The sequence below is a fragment of the Metopolophium dirhodum genome, chromosome 1 (assembly GCF_019925205.1).
Source record: "Metopolophium dirhodum isolate CAU chromosome 1, ASM1992520v1, whole genome shotgun sequence".
NCBI classification, from domain to species: Eukaryota; Metazoa; Arthropoda; class Insecta; order Hemiptera; family Aphididae; genus Metopolophium; species Metopolophium dirhodum.
In genome coordinates this window covers 75,446,872-75,460,328 of record NC_083560.1, presented here as the reverse complement: position 1 = coordinate 75,460,328, position 13,457 = coordinate 75,446,872, and the positions used below count along the sequence as shown (strand labels likewise).

The 13,457-nt window shown below is 27.4% G+C and overlaps 1 protein-coding gene and 1 long non-coding RNA gene across 5 annotated transcripts; one reads left to right on the top strand and one right to left on the bottom strand.

Moving 5' to 3' along the window:
* Positions 1–1,272: 1,272 nt before the first annotated feature.
* LOC132935239 (uncharacterized) lies at positions 1,273–9,977 on the bottom strand. 4 transcript variants are annotated; one of them, XR_009663191.1, is made up of 7 exons: positions 9,738–9,977; positions 9,521–9,616; positions 8,205–8,520; positions 7,976–8,135; positions 6,213–6,352; positions 5,974–6,143; positions 1,273–4,612 (listed from the first exon to the last, which is right to left on the bottom strand). It is a non-coding gene; the product is annotated as an uncharacterized LOC132935239 (long non-coding RNA). The 4 variants fall into 4 exon arrangements; XR_009663190.1 differs by having other exon boundaries at positions 9,521–9,974; XR_009663192.1 differs by having other exon boundaries at positions 8,422–8,520; positions 9,521–9,973.
* Positions 9,978–10,017: 40 nt separating this feature from the next.
* Positions 10,018–13,220, top strand: LOC132935238 (chitobiosyldiphosphodolichol beta-mannosyltransferase). Its single transcript, XM_061001716.1, has 6 exons — positions 10,018–10,573; positions 10,814–11,156; positions 11,228–11,442; positions 11,658–11,819; positions 11,888–12,002; positions 12,082–13,220. Exons 1-6 carry the CDS (start codon positions 10,378–10,380, stop codon positions 12,296–12,298), a joined length of 1,248 nt encoding a protein of 415 aa, XP_060857699.1. The 5' UTR covers positions 10,018–10,377; the 3' UTR covers positions 12,299–13,220.
* Positions 13,221–13,457: the final 237 nt, after the last annotated feature.

The window sequence follows — 13,457 nt, the reverse complement described above, 5'->3', positions numbered from 1 at the left end:
TTTTAACATCAATGTGAGCCGGGGGGCTTCGATCCCACACAACTAAACAGTATATTATTGGGGGGCTTATGGAATATTTGAGGGGCTAAGCTCCCCCCAAGTTTTCCGCCAATGGATGAAATCACTTGTAAGTGACTTTGAATCAGTATTTAACCCTTTAACTAGCATAGACGTATAATATATTATACGATTTTTAAATCACTGTCAAAAAGGCAAAGACATGTACGTATAACATGTACGTTTTCCCCGCAAATTCCTTTTTGTTTCACCTGATTAAATTACCGTAAAATACCTTAAATAAAATATGTGCTGCCATCTGTGAAGTTTAATTTTAATCAATCAGCAGATAATCTTTTATATTAATTTAACTTGATTTTTTTAAGTTTTTCTATTACTTTTAATACTAATTAGTTATTTGAAATTTAAAACAAAGCGCCATATTCCACAATCAGTTCACAATGCATCAACTGAACTGCGTAATAATTTTGAATGTTAATATGTTTAAAACCAAACAAAATAAATCGTCAATATTTAGATTCTGAGCGGAGCGATGAATGTATTGATTTTAGAATGATGTGTTTTTTTAATTTATTTAATTTTTAAATGTTTGCATCTGTCATGACCGTTTGGGACAGTAAAACTGCTTCGATATACTTCAAAAGTATCTTGTTCGATGGGAAAGTGAATCTATAGTTGGTGCATTCGGGAATCGGGAGGTAAAAATTTAAAACTTCCGATAGTTTTCACTATTCAATAGCGCCCGGAAAAACAACATAAAAATTATGGAACACGGGAATTTTTACGCAAATCGGTTTTTAAAAAAATCAATTTTGGTTTTTGGTGTAACTCTAAAACGAATTAACGTATATTATACATGACAGTTGTATTGGTCTTTCATATTTGCATTTTCTATACACGATAAAATTTTCAAAATATTTTGATTTGTTTTGAACTGTTTTAGTAGAAGGCTTCTAGTATATTGTTTCAATGGCAAATACAAAAATTAAAAATCTATAGTCACAATTTATTTTTATAAACATTTAAAGTTAAAATATTGATAAAATACGTAAAATTCACGAAAATGTGCAAACTATTTTGAGTTGAAATTCATAAAAATTTTTGTTTTTAAATCAAAGATTTGAAAATGATAGAATGAAATACAAGATTATTCATAAGTTTGACTACTTTTAACAAAAAAAAAATGTCTACAAGCAAATCAAATAAAACTCTTATGAGCGTTTGAAGTTCATATTTTTACAATATTGGATATTCACCCAATCTCATGTAGCGATTTTGTTATTTTGTTATAATTCAAAAACGAATAATTGTAGATACACGAAAATTTCACTGAATGTTTATATTCTCATTTTGTAAACGCTATCAAATTTTGAAAATATTTTGACTAGTTATTTACGGACATTGTCAGTTTTACATTTTTTTGTTTTTTTTTTTCTATAAATATCATTACAATTGTATTTGTTCATTGTTGGATAAAAAAGCGTATTCATTTAATACAAGGCTTCCATTTTATTGTTACAATAGCAGTTGAAAAATACTACAAACACATAAGCATACATTTTTTTTATAAGTATTTAAAGTTCAAATTTTGACAAAATTTATCAAATTTAAAATTTAACAATTATTTTATAGTTAAAAATTTATAAAATGTTCAACTTTTATAGCTAAGGATTAAAAATTTAAAACAAGATTCCACGTAAATAGGTTATATATTATAAATTACTTTATTTACAATAATATCATCAAATATACTCAGTGATATACTGATATCATAGGCTGACTGGCCGTCTTCGCTCAGAATCGTTTTTCTTATACAATGATATTATTTATATCCAGTCATATATAGTGTCCATATAACTTAAAATGCTCAATATGTTAATAAGCGTTAAACATTTCTTTTATTTTTATCCAAATGTATTAATTTAATCTATACATATTGTATTAATATAAAATTATGTTAACTAATTATGGGTAAATATGTGGAAACATTATAAATTAATTTATAGTCTTGAGAAACCTAAAATCTGTATAATTATCTGTTTTTTACATAGTTATTATTTTCTAATTTGAGTGAACTGTAATTTACATATTATGTTTCTCGCCAAATATCTAATAAATAGTTATTTTATTAAATAGAGTATATCTTTTGATAAGATTTCATTGATTTAAAAGACAAATTCAATTTATTAAAAACATGGTTTGGAATGAATAGGTTAATTTTTCTGAGGCATTAAATTAAAAATAATATTCCATCTAATACTAAGATTATTTATTTAATTTAAATTCTAAAAAAAAATATATTTTCTATTATTTGAAAATAATGTGTAAACTAAACAAATATTTGTCATTTTTACAAAAAAAAATTGACAGTGTTCAATTGCATTTACTTATCAGGGACACTTATGAGCTCCTTCATTATATAAACTGTCACTTAAATAATGAACTGGTCAATTTAAGAACTCAGGAATTCTTCATAATATAGTTACAGTTCACATTTATATTATACTAGGCAAACCGTCACAGCTTCGCCCGTGATAGGTTGTTTATTTTGCCTCCGGAGGATGATATGTATAATTTTTATTCAAATTTTATCGTTTAATGTGATCGGCTAGTAAATATAAAAAATGGTTAATGAAAACGCATTGAAATGTTTCTAGCGGTATTAATGATAAATATATTTTTATCAAAAATAGCTGATCCCGTGCACTACGTTGCCAGTTAAATGTACCAACTCTATATGACTCAAACTTTGTTCAATCCGTTATTTGATATTCGGTGTATGGTGTTCAACATTTATCTTAACTTTTCTGTTGCCTGGAATAAAAATTCTGATTTACAACAGTAGACTATCAGGTAAGCAATCTACCTGCGGTAGATCGCGGACCCCGTGCAGTTTGTACGTAAATGTATGATTTAACTCTTAAGTATCAAAGTTATACAAAGTTTGTCGTTTTTACTTAATTCCACCTACGAGCTACGTTGGATTAATATAATCAATTAATACAAAATCCTAACTTAACCTAACCGTACTAAAATCCGATGAATAAAATAAAACCAAATTTAACCCTTTTTAAATTAAACTATCATCTTCCTAGAGGTCTAATCTACACACAAACATTCATTTATATATACCTATATATATATATATATATATATATATATATTGACGAAAAATAATAATACAAATCAACAAAAATGCCGGATTAACCAATAGCAACCAATATATAGTACACTATTATTATTTTAATCTGCAACAATAAACTAAATTTTTTATTATTTAGTTTATTTTTTTTCTGGATAGATGGCGCCACTGTAGTATTATTGACATCCCTATTTTCTACTTTTCTGGTGGATTTTCCTAAAATGTTCTTTCATAAGAACCTTGTCCTGACAATTACGAACACAACAAAAAAAGAATCAACCAAATCGGTTCAGTAGTTTCGGAGTTTATCCCGAACAAAAAAAAACCGACTTCATTTTATATAGTAGTATAGATATAGATATAGATAATGATGTATGTATAAATATATATATATACAAAGTGTAACAGAAAGACCTGAAGAAAAATAAAAAAATGATGCCACTTAAATTTATGACAAAAATTATTAAAATTATATGATTAGTACAAAATTTAAGAAATATACTCATGTCAGCAAATTCCATAAAAAATATTTTGAAAAAAGTTATTGTTTCAAATTCATTTAATCAAAAAAATATTGATGATTAAAAATATTCTAAAAAATAAACTACTTAACGTAGATAAATGTTTTTATTATCTAAATTGTTCTTATAATCAGATTCACAAATTGGCTATTTTGAATATATCCAAAAAAATTTAAATCAAATTTTATAAAAATAATTGTTTGTATAATATATGTGTAGCACAAGTGACTATAAATTATATATAAAAAAAAATTTGAATATTGATTAGAACAAAAGTTATTCCAAAGTCAGTTCTATCTGTTACATCCTGTATATATTGTCACAAAGTATGATAAGTGTAAGATAAATCACGAGTATATTATATTATATTTAAGCTTTCATAAAAAAAATGTAAATAAAATTAGTAAAGTAATACTTTACAATTTCCAATCACTATACAGCAAGTATATTACCTACATTATTACAACAAAAAACTTTTAAACAATTAATTTAAGGTCTGTTAGTATGGTGGAATTACAAATCCTTAACATTAAAAGACAGCCCAACACCCAAACCAGATAAAATGGACAAAATGTTAAATTACTAATTGTATATAAATAAGTAATAACCTTTTATTTTTTAAAATGTCACTAGGTACACTAGTTCTTAAATCTTAATAATGGTTTTGAAAAGCAACTGTATCTTTCATATCGACGGGTTCCACACAAGACAGCTTAATTAGACAACTTTAGATGTTGGATTCGCAGCAATCACATACAGTTAATTTATAGATTTTAGGCATTCCAACAACCTGTAAGATGATGGAATCTTACACATATCTGATCATTATTGCTTCCGGATTCGATAATCCTTGATTATGGCTTGCTGAACTCCTGTATACTTCAGAATTTGATCCGTGTTTTTAATATTAAAAGTGGAAATTGCAACAACACTGAAACACAAAATATTTAAAGTTATTATCAAATTAGGTCTACCTAATAGTAAATGCCATATTATAACTTTTAGTAGGAAGCATTTTCCTCTCTCTAAATGGCTCACCACTTAAATGTATATTTGGAGTAAGGTGTTCTACCTTACTCTCACTCTTTCGTTTTATCACCACACAACATTATTACAAAAGTTAGTAGAGCTTTTAAAGTACTAGGGTTTATAAAGCACAATATTAAACGTTTAACGACCATCACTTGTCTTCATTCCCTCCACTTTTCTTTGATCAGTTTTATCATAGATGTAGTAGTGTGGCATCCATATAAAAGGATCAGTTTCATATTGAGCGGGCTTAAAACTGATCATTAATATTTCATATGCTGCTATTGTACTTAATATTGCTCACCCAACTCATGACTACTCTTCTACTAGTTCATCTTTATATGCTCTTACCACACATCATTTTGATGTGGATATTCATTTTATGTCCTCTTTACTAAATGGTTCAATCGATGTCCTTGATTTTTAGTCTTCTATCACTTTTTGTGTCCCTGTCTATGCAACAAGAGTCCACTCATTATTCTACGTCCATTCTCGCCATACAAGCTACAACCACAATCATCTGTACACAGAATGCTACGTCTCCAAAACTCCCTTTAACTTTGTTATTTAATTTACTATATCATAAACATTTTATCCACCACTTCTGTTTTATTCGCTACATTCACACTATAGTTTGTAATTTATATGTAAAACCTGTTTTAAAAAAAAAATGTTCTTTCTTTCATAATTGTTGTTACAATTACTTAGTTGTTGTTTACTCATACTGTACATCCATTCACATTATAATTATGTAACTTGTTTATATTACCTATTATTGTAATTGCCATCTGGTATTAATTAATTGAATAAATAAATAAATTATATTGTAATATTAAGAAATATTTTATGGTAGGTATAGCAAATATAATATATAATTATGAATTTTACTACTAATACTAATGTTTTTGTTATTTATGACATTTTTAATAGCAGTTTCCAAGCAGTATATTATATTCCTCAATTTCTTTGCTCTCATATTTATAAGTTCTTGAACTTCTGCATCAAATTACTTCTACTTCTAAGGTCATCTGATCTTGTAATTAGACAATTAAAACAATCACTTCAAGTTTTTGATAGTGAATATTTTTTGGAATTTCGAGCAACATAATCAAAAAAGTATGTTAGAGGCTTAGAGCAGGTATGCCTATATAAGACGTAATTTGATCTTCACAATATTAATTAATAACTAAAAAGTACTAAGTAGGTAACTTTAAAAATAATTTTAAAATATTTTCGATACGATATGGATATAGTACAACTTACGATAGCTTACAAAATTGTGATATGATATCGGCAAAATAGAAACAATATCGATACACAAAATTATATCGTTGCCCATCACTAATAATAACCAACAAACTTGAATGAATCGTTTTGGATCTGGATTCTGATTGGAACCAACCACACGTTTGTCGTAAACAGCCAAATAGATGCTAATGAAAGTCGTATTGCATATTTATTAGCAGTCATTAAAACAAAATAAAGGTTTTTACAATACATACCTCTAATGGATCTTGATTAATTCTCTCAGTCATGAGGTAAGAATATTCTTTTTTCTGTTTGACTAGTAAACAAAAAAATGTTGGTCTAGAATATCTGATTTCCACATATTTAAATAGTCAATAAAATCACAATAGGTAGTCTATAAAAAACAAAGTATAACAAAAATAATAAATAGGTAATTAATATAATTTCTTTAACACAACATTTATTATGTAATAATACGACATAAAATACAAATAAGTAATAACAATAATGTAACTTTTTACTTTATTGCTTTATGATAATACATGTCTGCATGCAAGCTATATTTTTTAGTGTTAGAATTCATACTATCAATTGAATCATATATTTTCCAAATAAAACTAATAATTGAACCACAGTCTCTAAATATAACATATCTTCGGTTCTTGCACACAGTCAGCAGTAATGTTTTACTAAATAACTATAAAATATGATATAAATAGACAATGTGTTGTATGTATTTAAGTATTATTATTTCATTTTAAACTATACCTATTTTAACATTAAATTTTTGAAAATGTGTGGATACAAAATATGATCTTCATAATTTTATGTGATTAGAATCATTGTATTCAACTAAATATTTCCTATGTTAAAATTTAACAAGCCTGTCAGGTCACTTTATAACCATAGACGTGTGCAAGATTAAATTTCTGGTCAAGTCTGGAATGCTCGCCATGTGCGCACAGATATAGGTACCTGTTATATGAACTATTAAAAATTTAATAACCTACTAATTTTGAAATAAAATTCTTTTAAATAATTAAAATTAAAACCTTTTTGCTGTGCTTGCTCTTAAATTAAAATTTTTAAAGTTGTTCTCTTTTTAAGTATTCACTAAGATGTTGAATGTTTTTACACCAATCACATTTACCTTCTACATATAACATACATTTTGAAGACCATTGATTTGTTTTTGTCAAATTATTAAAAGATCAAATGTTTAACAAATCAATTTTACTCAATACGTTTTCAATATCATCACGTTTTTCAATATATTTTTCAATTATAGTTTCTTTCTCTCTAATATATACCAATATCCAAGGCTGGGCATTAATGTGTTAAAAAGTTAAAATAAAATTAACTTTTTAACTAAACTTTTATTAACTTAAATGTATTTTAACTTTTTAACTTAACTGGTTACTTTTGGCTTTTCTTTAACTTAACTGTTAACTAACTAAATTTTTTTTAATTAACGTGAAATCAACTAATTAATTTTTTATTTTAAGAAATAAGTTAAGTTAATTTATATTGTTTTTAATTTTATTATATTTTACTATTTCAGTCTATTTCGTTTTCATGTCAAAAAATATTTACCGTGAATTGTTTAAAGTTAAAAATGTATATGATTCGAATCTAACTTATATGAAAATAATGTACAAAGTATAAACACTATAGTATATAATTTAGTTTTGGGTTGGAAAAAAATTAAGTACGCTAGCATTGCATTAACAAATCAACGTTTTTTTTTCTTAATAAAAAGTTAATAAAAAGTGTGTTTTAACTTTTAACTTAACTGAGTTAACCCATAGTAAATTAACTTTTTGTTATTGGTGCATATTAACTTTACTTAACTGAGTTCAAAAGAAATCATTAACTTGCCCAGCCTTGCCTATATCATTAAACTTATGACCATAGATAAATATTGAATGTGATGAATTTACTCTTTTAACTGTAAAATACTTACCTTAGCTATGCTGGGGACAATAAACATAATATATAATATTATAAATATATTTACCATTAAGAAATTTCTCTGATGTTATGAGTAACAAGTACATTGGTAACCCACATTGAACCTGGTAGTTAAATATTATTTGCATCAGTATGAAAATTGTATCTAAATGGTTCGATTTTATAATTTTCTGTTATTCCAGTGGCTCACAATTGTTTCATTCAATCTGTAAAAATGTAATAAATAATATTTAAATTAATAAAGGAATGTGTTATTGTATTGTATAATGCCTTACATTTATGTCACTGGGTTTATTCTTAAAATGTATTATTAAAATTATTTAGAATTGTTGACTTTTTTGTTGTAGGTCTTCGTTTTTATACTTTTGTTGAAAGAAGAAAGTAATTTAGAGAAAATACAAGGTATAGCATTTTGGTTTAAAATAACCTTCTTAAGCTTATATTGTATTTCATTTCCTGTTGTATCCTCAACAATTCTAAATAAAAAAATACCTTCAGAAACAAAATGCAGTTCACATACTCCACTTATTTTTGTTAACAATCTATCAACTCGTAAAATTATTAAATTCCAATCCAAGTATCAACCATTTTCTAAAAAGAAAAAAAATATTGAATTATTTACTTAATATGAATTTCTTGTTGAATATATATAAATAATAAAAAGATTTATTTTTTTTTCTTCAATTTTAGAACAACATTTTTACATTGATGATCTCTAGTTTCACATAATAAGTTTTAATATCATAAACCTATTTTGATAATTAAAAAAAAAAATGTATTTATTACATAATACACTTTTCTCCTCTTTCATTAAAAAAATATGTTATTTATATAATGTATATTGTATAAATCATAATCTAAATGAATAATCTAGAGTTGTTGTAGTGGTTCATTTATATTTTGGTGGAAAAACATGATGTAGTTATGGTACTAAAATAATTTTTGGACTATGCAATATAGACATTTAGGCGCTGAATTTTGATGCTACTGAGTTTAATTTTCAAAGGGGTGGAGGGAGTTGCACCAAAGTATATGCTAACCCAGACAGCAATTTGTATAATATTGATAATATACAATGATAATATTATAATAGTATTGTTAATGTTATACTAATATTATTCGTAATTACAATGTTATAATAATATTATTAATCAAAAAATTGTTGCCTGGGTAGGTCCGGCGTTGACCCCACCTCTTTTAGCGCTAATTTTTTAATATCATAACTTTGTTATAAGTAAATAATATAGATTAAAGTATATTGTGGGGTCGTGATAAATACTTAAATATGAAATTGCGTTATTTTAAATTTAATTTTAGTCCGCCACTCAAGGGCGTAATTAGGGGAGAGGGGATTAGGGGGATGTGATATTATTACCGTTAACATTTTGATCAAAGTATTGATAATGACCATTCATGTTTGCTAAAAACGTATAAACCCCCCCTCCCCAAACCAAATTCCTAATTACGCCACTGCCGCCACTGGTTGTACATATTATATGAAAATGAATGAAACAATATTAAAGCTTCTCGATAAATAAATAGTATACCTAGGTTAATAATATAATAATTATTAGTATAGCAAATATTGTACCTCGGGAGGATGAAATACCAAGGGCCATTTCATCACCTGCTGTTGATATATTTTATTTTGTTTGGTTGAACCTGAATTGCGCCCAGTCACAAAACACTTTAGAGGCATATTAAATAAGTATAAAAATCACAAAAACAATAATAAATATTTCAAACCACTTTTGTACAAAATAGTTTGCAGTGTATTATGATTTATGTGTTATTATTATAATGGGTACCTCTATTTGAATAACAATTAATAGGAAATAACAATTAAGAAGTCTGCAAGAGAGTACAATTTGGAGAAATTTGAAATGCTCATGAAAATACTGAATTGTGAAAATGTGTAATGTGAATACTGTCATTATTATCTACGTAGTTTAAAACCAACGATAAGAGGACGGTAAAAAACATGGCGCTACACCGAAACTCGAAAGCGAAACGTATTGTACAACGTCTGAGAGAGCGCGCAACATCGTTATCGTGATCGTTACTTATTGTTATCGTGATTCGTTACTTATCGTTATCGTGATTCGTGGACGCGAAACGATGAATGACAACTGATAAGTGATAACTGAAATTCGAACCATTGTCCATTGCTCCCATAACTTAATACCTATGTCTATGCTTTAAAATATATTTTAAAACAGGTACTTTAACTTAATTTACCTAATGATTGCTCTATGAACCATTCAATTTGATCGCTGCAATTCGCAAGATACCTAAGTCCTGCCTACTAAGTACGGAACGACGTTGGATTCGTTCTAACTTCTGGTGCGTCGAAATCCTTCGGCTTGGATTATCCGTCGTGTTCACCGGACGCTGTGCTTGGACATGCGACTGTCGTAACCGCTTACGATTCCACCGTATACAGTAAAAATGGGAAAGAAAAGCGTCTGCGTGGTGGTCTTGGGCGACATAGGACGGAGCCCAAGAATGCAGTATCATGCGCAGTCTTTGATCCGCCAAGGTTTCGACGTCGACATCGTCGGGTACACGGACAGCCCCGTGCTGGACGATCTGAAAGAAAACGCCACGATTATTGGTGTCCCGAAACCGTTTCCGTTCGACGAATGTGAGTATCTACGTCTAAAATGTAATCTATGTTGTTTGGTGCTCGTCCCATACCGGTATAAATATTCTGATTTTCAATAGTCGATCAGTTGTTAACTTCTTTTGCGAAAAATTTATTAAACTTACCACGTCTATTGTCATTTAGCATATCGCCCCTCGCATGTTCATAGACTAGTAACTTATTTGGGTGTTATATACATTTGATTGGCGACGCAACTAATGTTCTTTTTTTATTCCACAGATGTTCCAAGGACGATAGCATTCCTGTTCAAAGTTGTATGGCAAACACTGACATTGTTTTGGGCCATATTGGTGAAACGCAAATCCGATATCGTTCTAGTTCAAAATCCACCCGCGATTCCTACACTTGCCGTTTGTTGGTTTTATTGTCTGCTCGTTAATGCAAAATTTATAATCGACTGGCATAATTATGCATACTCAATACTTGCCCTGACTTTGGGTTCCAATGCACCTCTGGTAAAACTCTCCTTATTCTATGAACATACTTTTGGTAAACTGGCTGATTTTAATCTATGTGTTACCAAAGCAATGAAAGATGACCTGCATAAAAAATGGAATATCGAGTAAGTTTTTTTCATAACATTTTTTATTTTGAAATTGTCATCAAAATATCTATGTTATGTACCTATTTTAGAGCTACGACCCTGTATGATCGCCCGGGACCACAATTTAAAACAATCACATTATCTGAAAAACATAATTTACTAGAAAAAATGAATTTAAATGATTTCACTAAGCTATCAGAATCTGGAGAAGTGCAATTAAAACCTGACCGGCCTAGTCTACTTGTGTCCAGTACTAGCTGGACCCCAGATGAAGATTTTTCGATTCTATTGAAGGCTCTACAAAGTATACACACAATTACCTACATATATTACTGATCTATTATAATCAATTGAATGGATCACTATGTTTAAATGTATTTGTTATTCTTAACTTTATCTTGTACTATGAAAGTGATTCTGGGTAATTGTTGAAGAATATTTTGTTATGTGTATGTTTAACTCTATTTATTTTAAGAGTTCACTTGGTCACCACAATATAATGTACATTTATTGTTTCAGAATACGATGAAAGTGATGATATCTACCCAAAACTCATCTGTGTTATCACCGGGCGAGGCCCACTAAAATATCACTATCAACATAAGATTTTAAAATTGAAGTGGAAAAAAGTTTCTATCATTACACCTTGGCTTGAAAATAATGACTATCCACTTCTTTTAGGTAAAACTACAGGATTATTTAAATAAGATGAATTATTTTTTTTAAATATATTTATTGAATAATTTCAGCGTGTGCAGATCTTGGTGTGTGCTTACATGCCTCCTCGAGCGGTTTAGACTTGCCGATGAAAGTGATTGATATGTACGGTGTTGGCTTACCTGTCTGTGCATATGATTTCAAATGGTAATAATTATTTAATAGATACATAATTCTTAATTTAATACATTTTTTTAAGATTTTAAGGAACATTTATTTGTTTCAGCTTAAATGAATTGGTTCGACACAATGAAAATGGTCTTGTATTCTCAAATGAAAATCAACTTGCATTGCACATTATGACATGGTTTAAAAACTTCCCTTCGGAGATCTGCGAGAAACAAAGTAGATTTTGCAAAGAAATTGATAATTTCCGGGCAGTAGATTGGCATACAAACTGGATGAATAATGCCTATCCAATTTTTTCGAACGACAATAATTAGTTTCCATTTATTTTGGCTATTTATATTTAATCTTGAATACATTTTAATTCCTTTATATAATATAATATTGTAGATATAATTAATATTTAATTAATTTTAATTATACATTCATATTTCATACAAAGAATTTGTTACAAAAATGTTATTTCTTCCAAGGCAGCATTTCTGTAATTATAATTTCCAAAATTTGTCTGCGATATTAGAATAAAAAATAATTTATGAAATATAACACATAAATAAATATATTATTTTGTGCTCTAAATATTCTTTTAATTACAAATAAGTTGAAAATAAAATGAAAATATACAGTTCATGATATTATTTAATTGTTTTAGCACAATCTAATGTTATTACATACATATATAAATAAGATCTAATTATTAAAGTAAAATTTTTACTTCATAATATCAGCTAGAATTTGAATACCAAAAATAATTGAATATCTAATATCAAATTGTTGTAAGATAAGTGATATAATGTTTACTGGCTGATAGTAAATATTTAATATGTGTTTTGTTAATTATTTATTACATTATATATTCAAAATGTTGTATTCTTTAAGTTTTATAAACCGTTAATTTGAACTACTTTCTGTTGTCATATATTGTATTCTTTAATTATATGTAAAATGTAATTGCACCTTTGGACATTGGGCCTTGTGCCCGTTATATAAATGAATAAATAAATATACAAATAGTATATATTATATAAATATCAAACATGTTTCATGATATAATACGCACCTATAAGTTTAATATACAATTTTTAAATGAATATGTACTTATACTTTTATGGTATTTTTGGCTTTTACATATTATTTAACTTTTTAATGATATCTTATATTAGTTAATATACCTAATGTCTATTGATGTGATCATATTTTATATATTAATCAATAAAAATAAATAATACTTAATGAAAATCCAAACTTACTAATTTAGTAAACAGTAAAGATATACATTTAAGAGAATGTCACAAACTCACAAGCCTACACGCAACAAATAAATGCATTTATGTAAAATTGTATTTTTCTTTTATAATTGTTGAGTTATCAATTATCATAGAATAAAATCACCCATTTAAAAATTATAGTGGATAATAATATTATTCTGAGCACGGCCTTAGAAGATAAGGTCGGGACACTTCCCTATTTAACAAC

Coding starts and splice junctions, on each gene's coding strand:
- LOC132935238 (XM_061001716.1), top strand. CDS start 10,378: ATGGGAAAGAAAAGCGTCTGCGTGGTGGTCTTGGGCGACATAGGACGG. Junction 10,574..10,813: donor ACCGTTTCCGTTCGACGAAT/GTGAGTATCTAC, acceptor TTTATTCCACAG/ATGTTCCAAGGACGATAGCA. Junction 11,443..11,657: donor TCTATTGAAGGCTCTACAAA/GTATACACACAA, acceptor TTATTGTTTCAG/AATACGATGAAAGTGATGAT.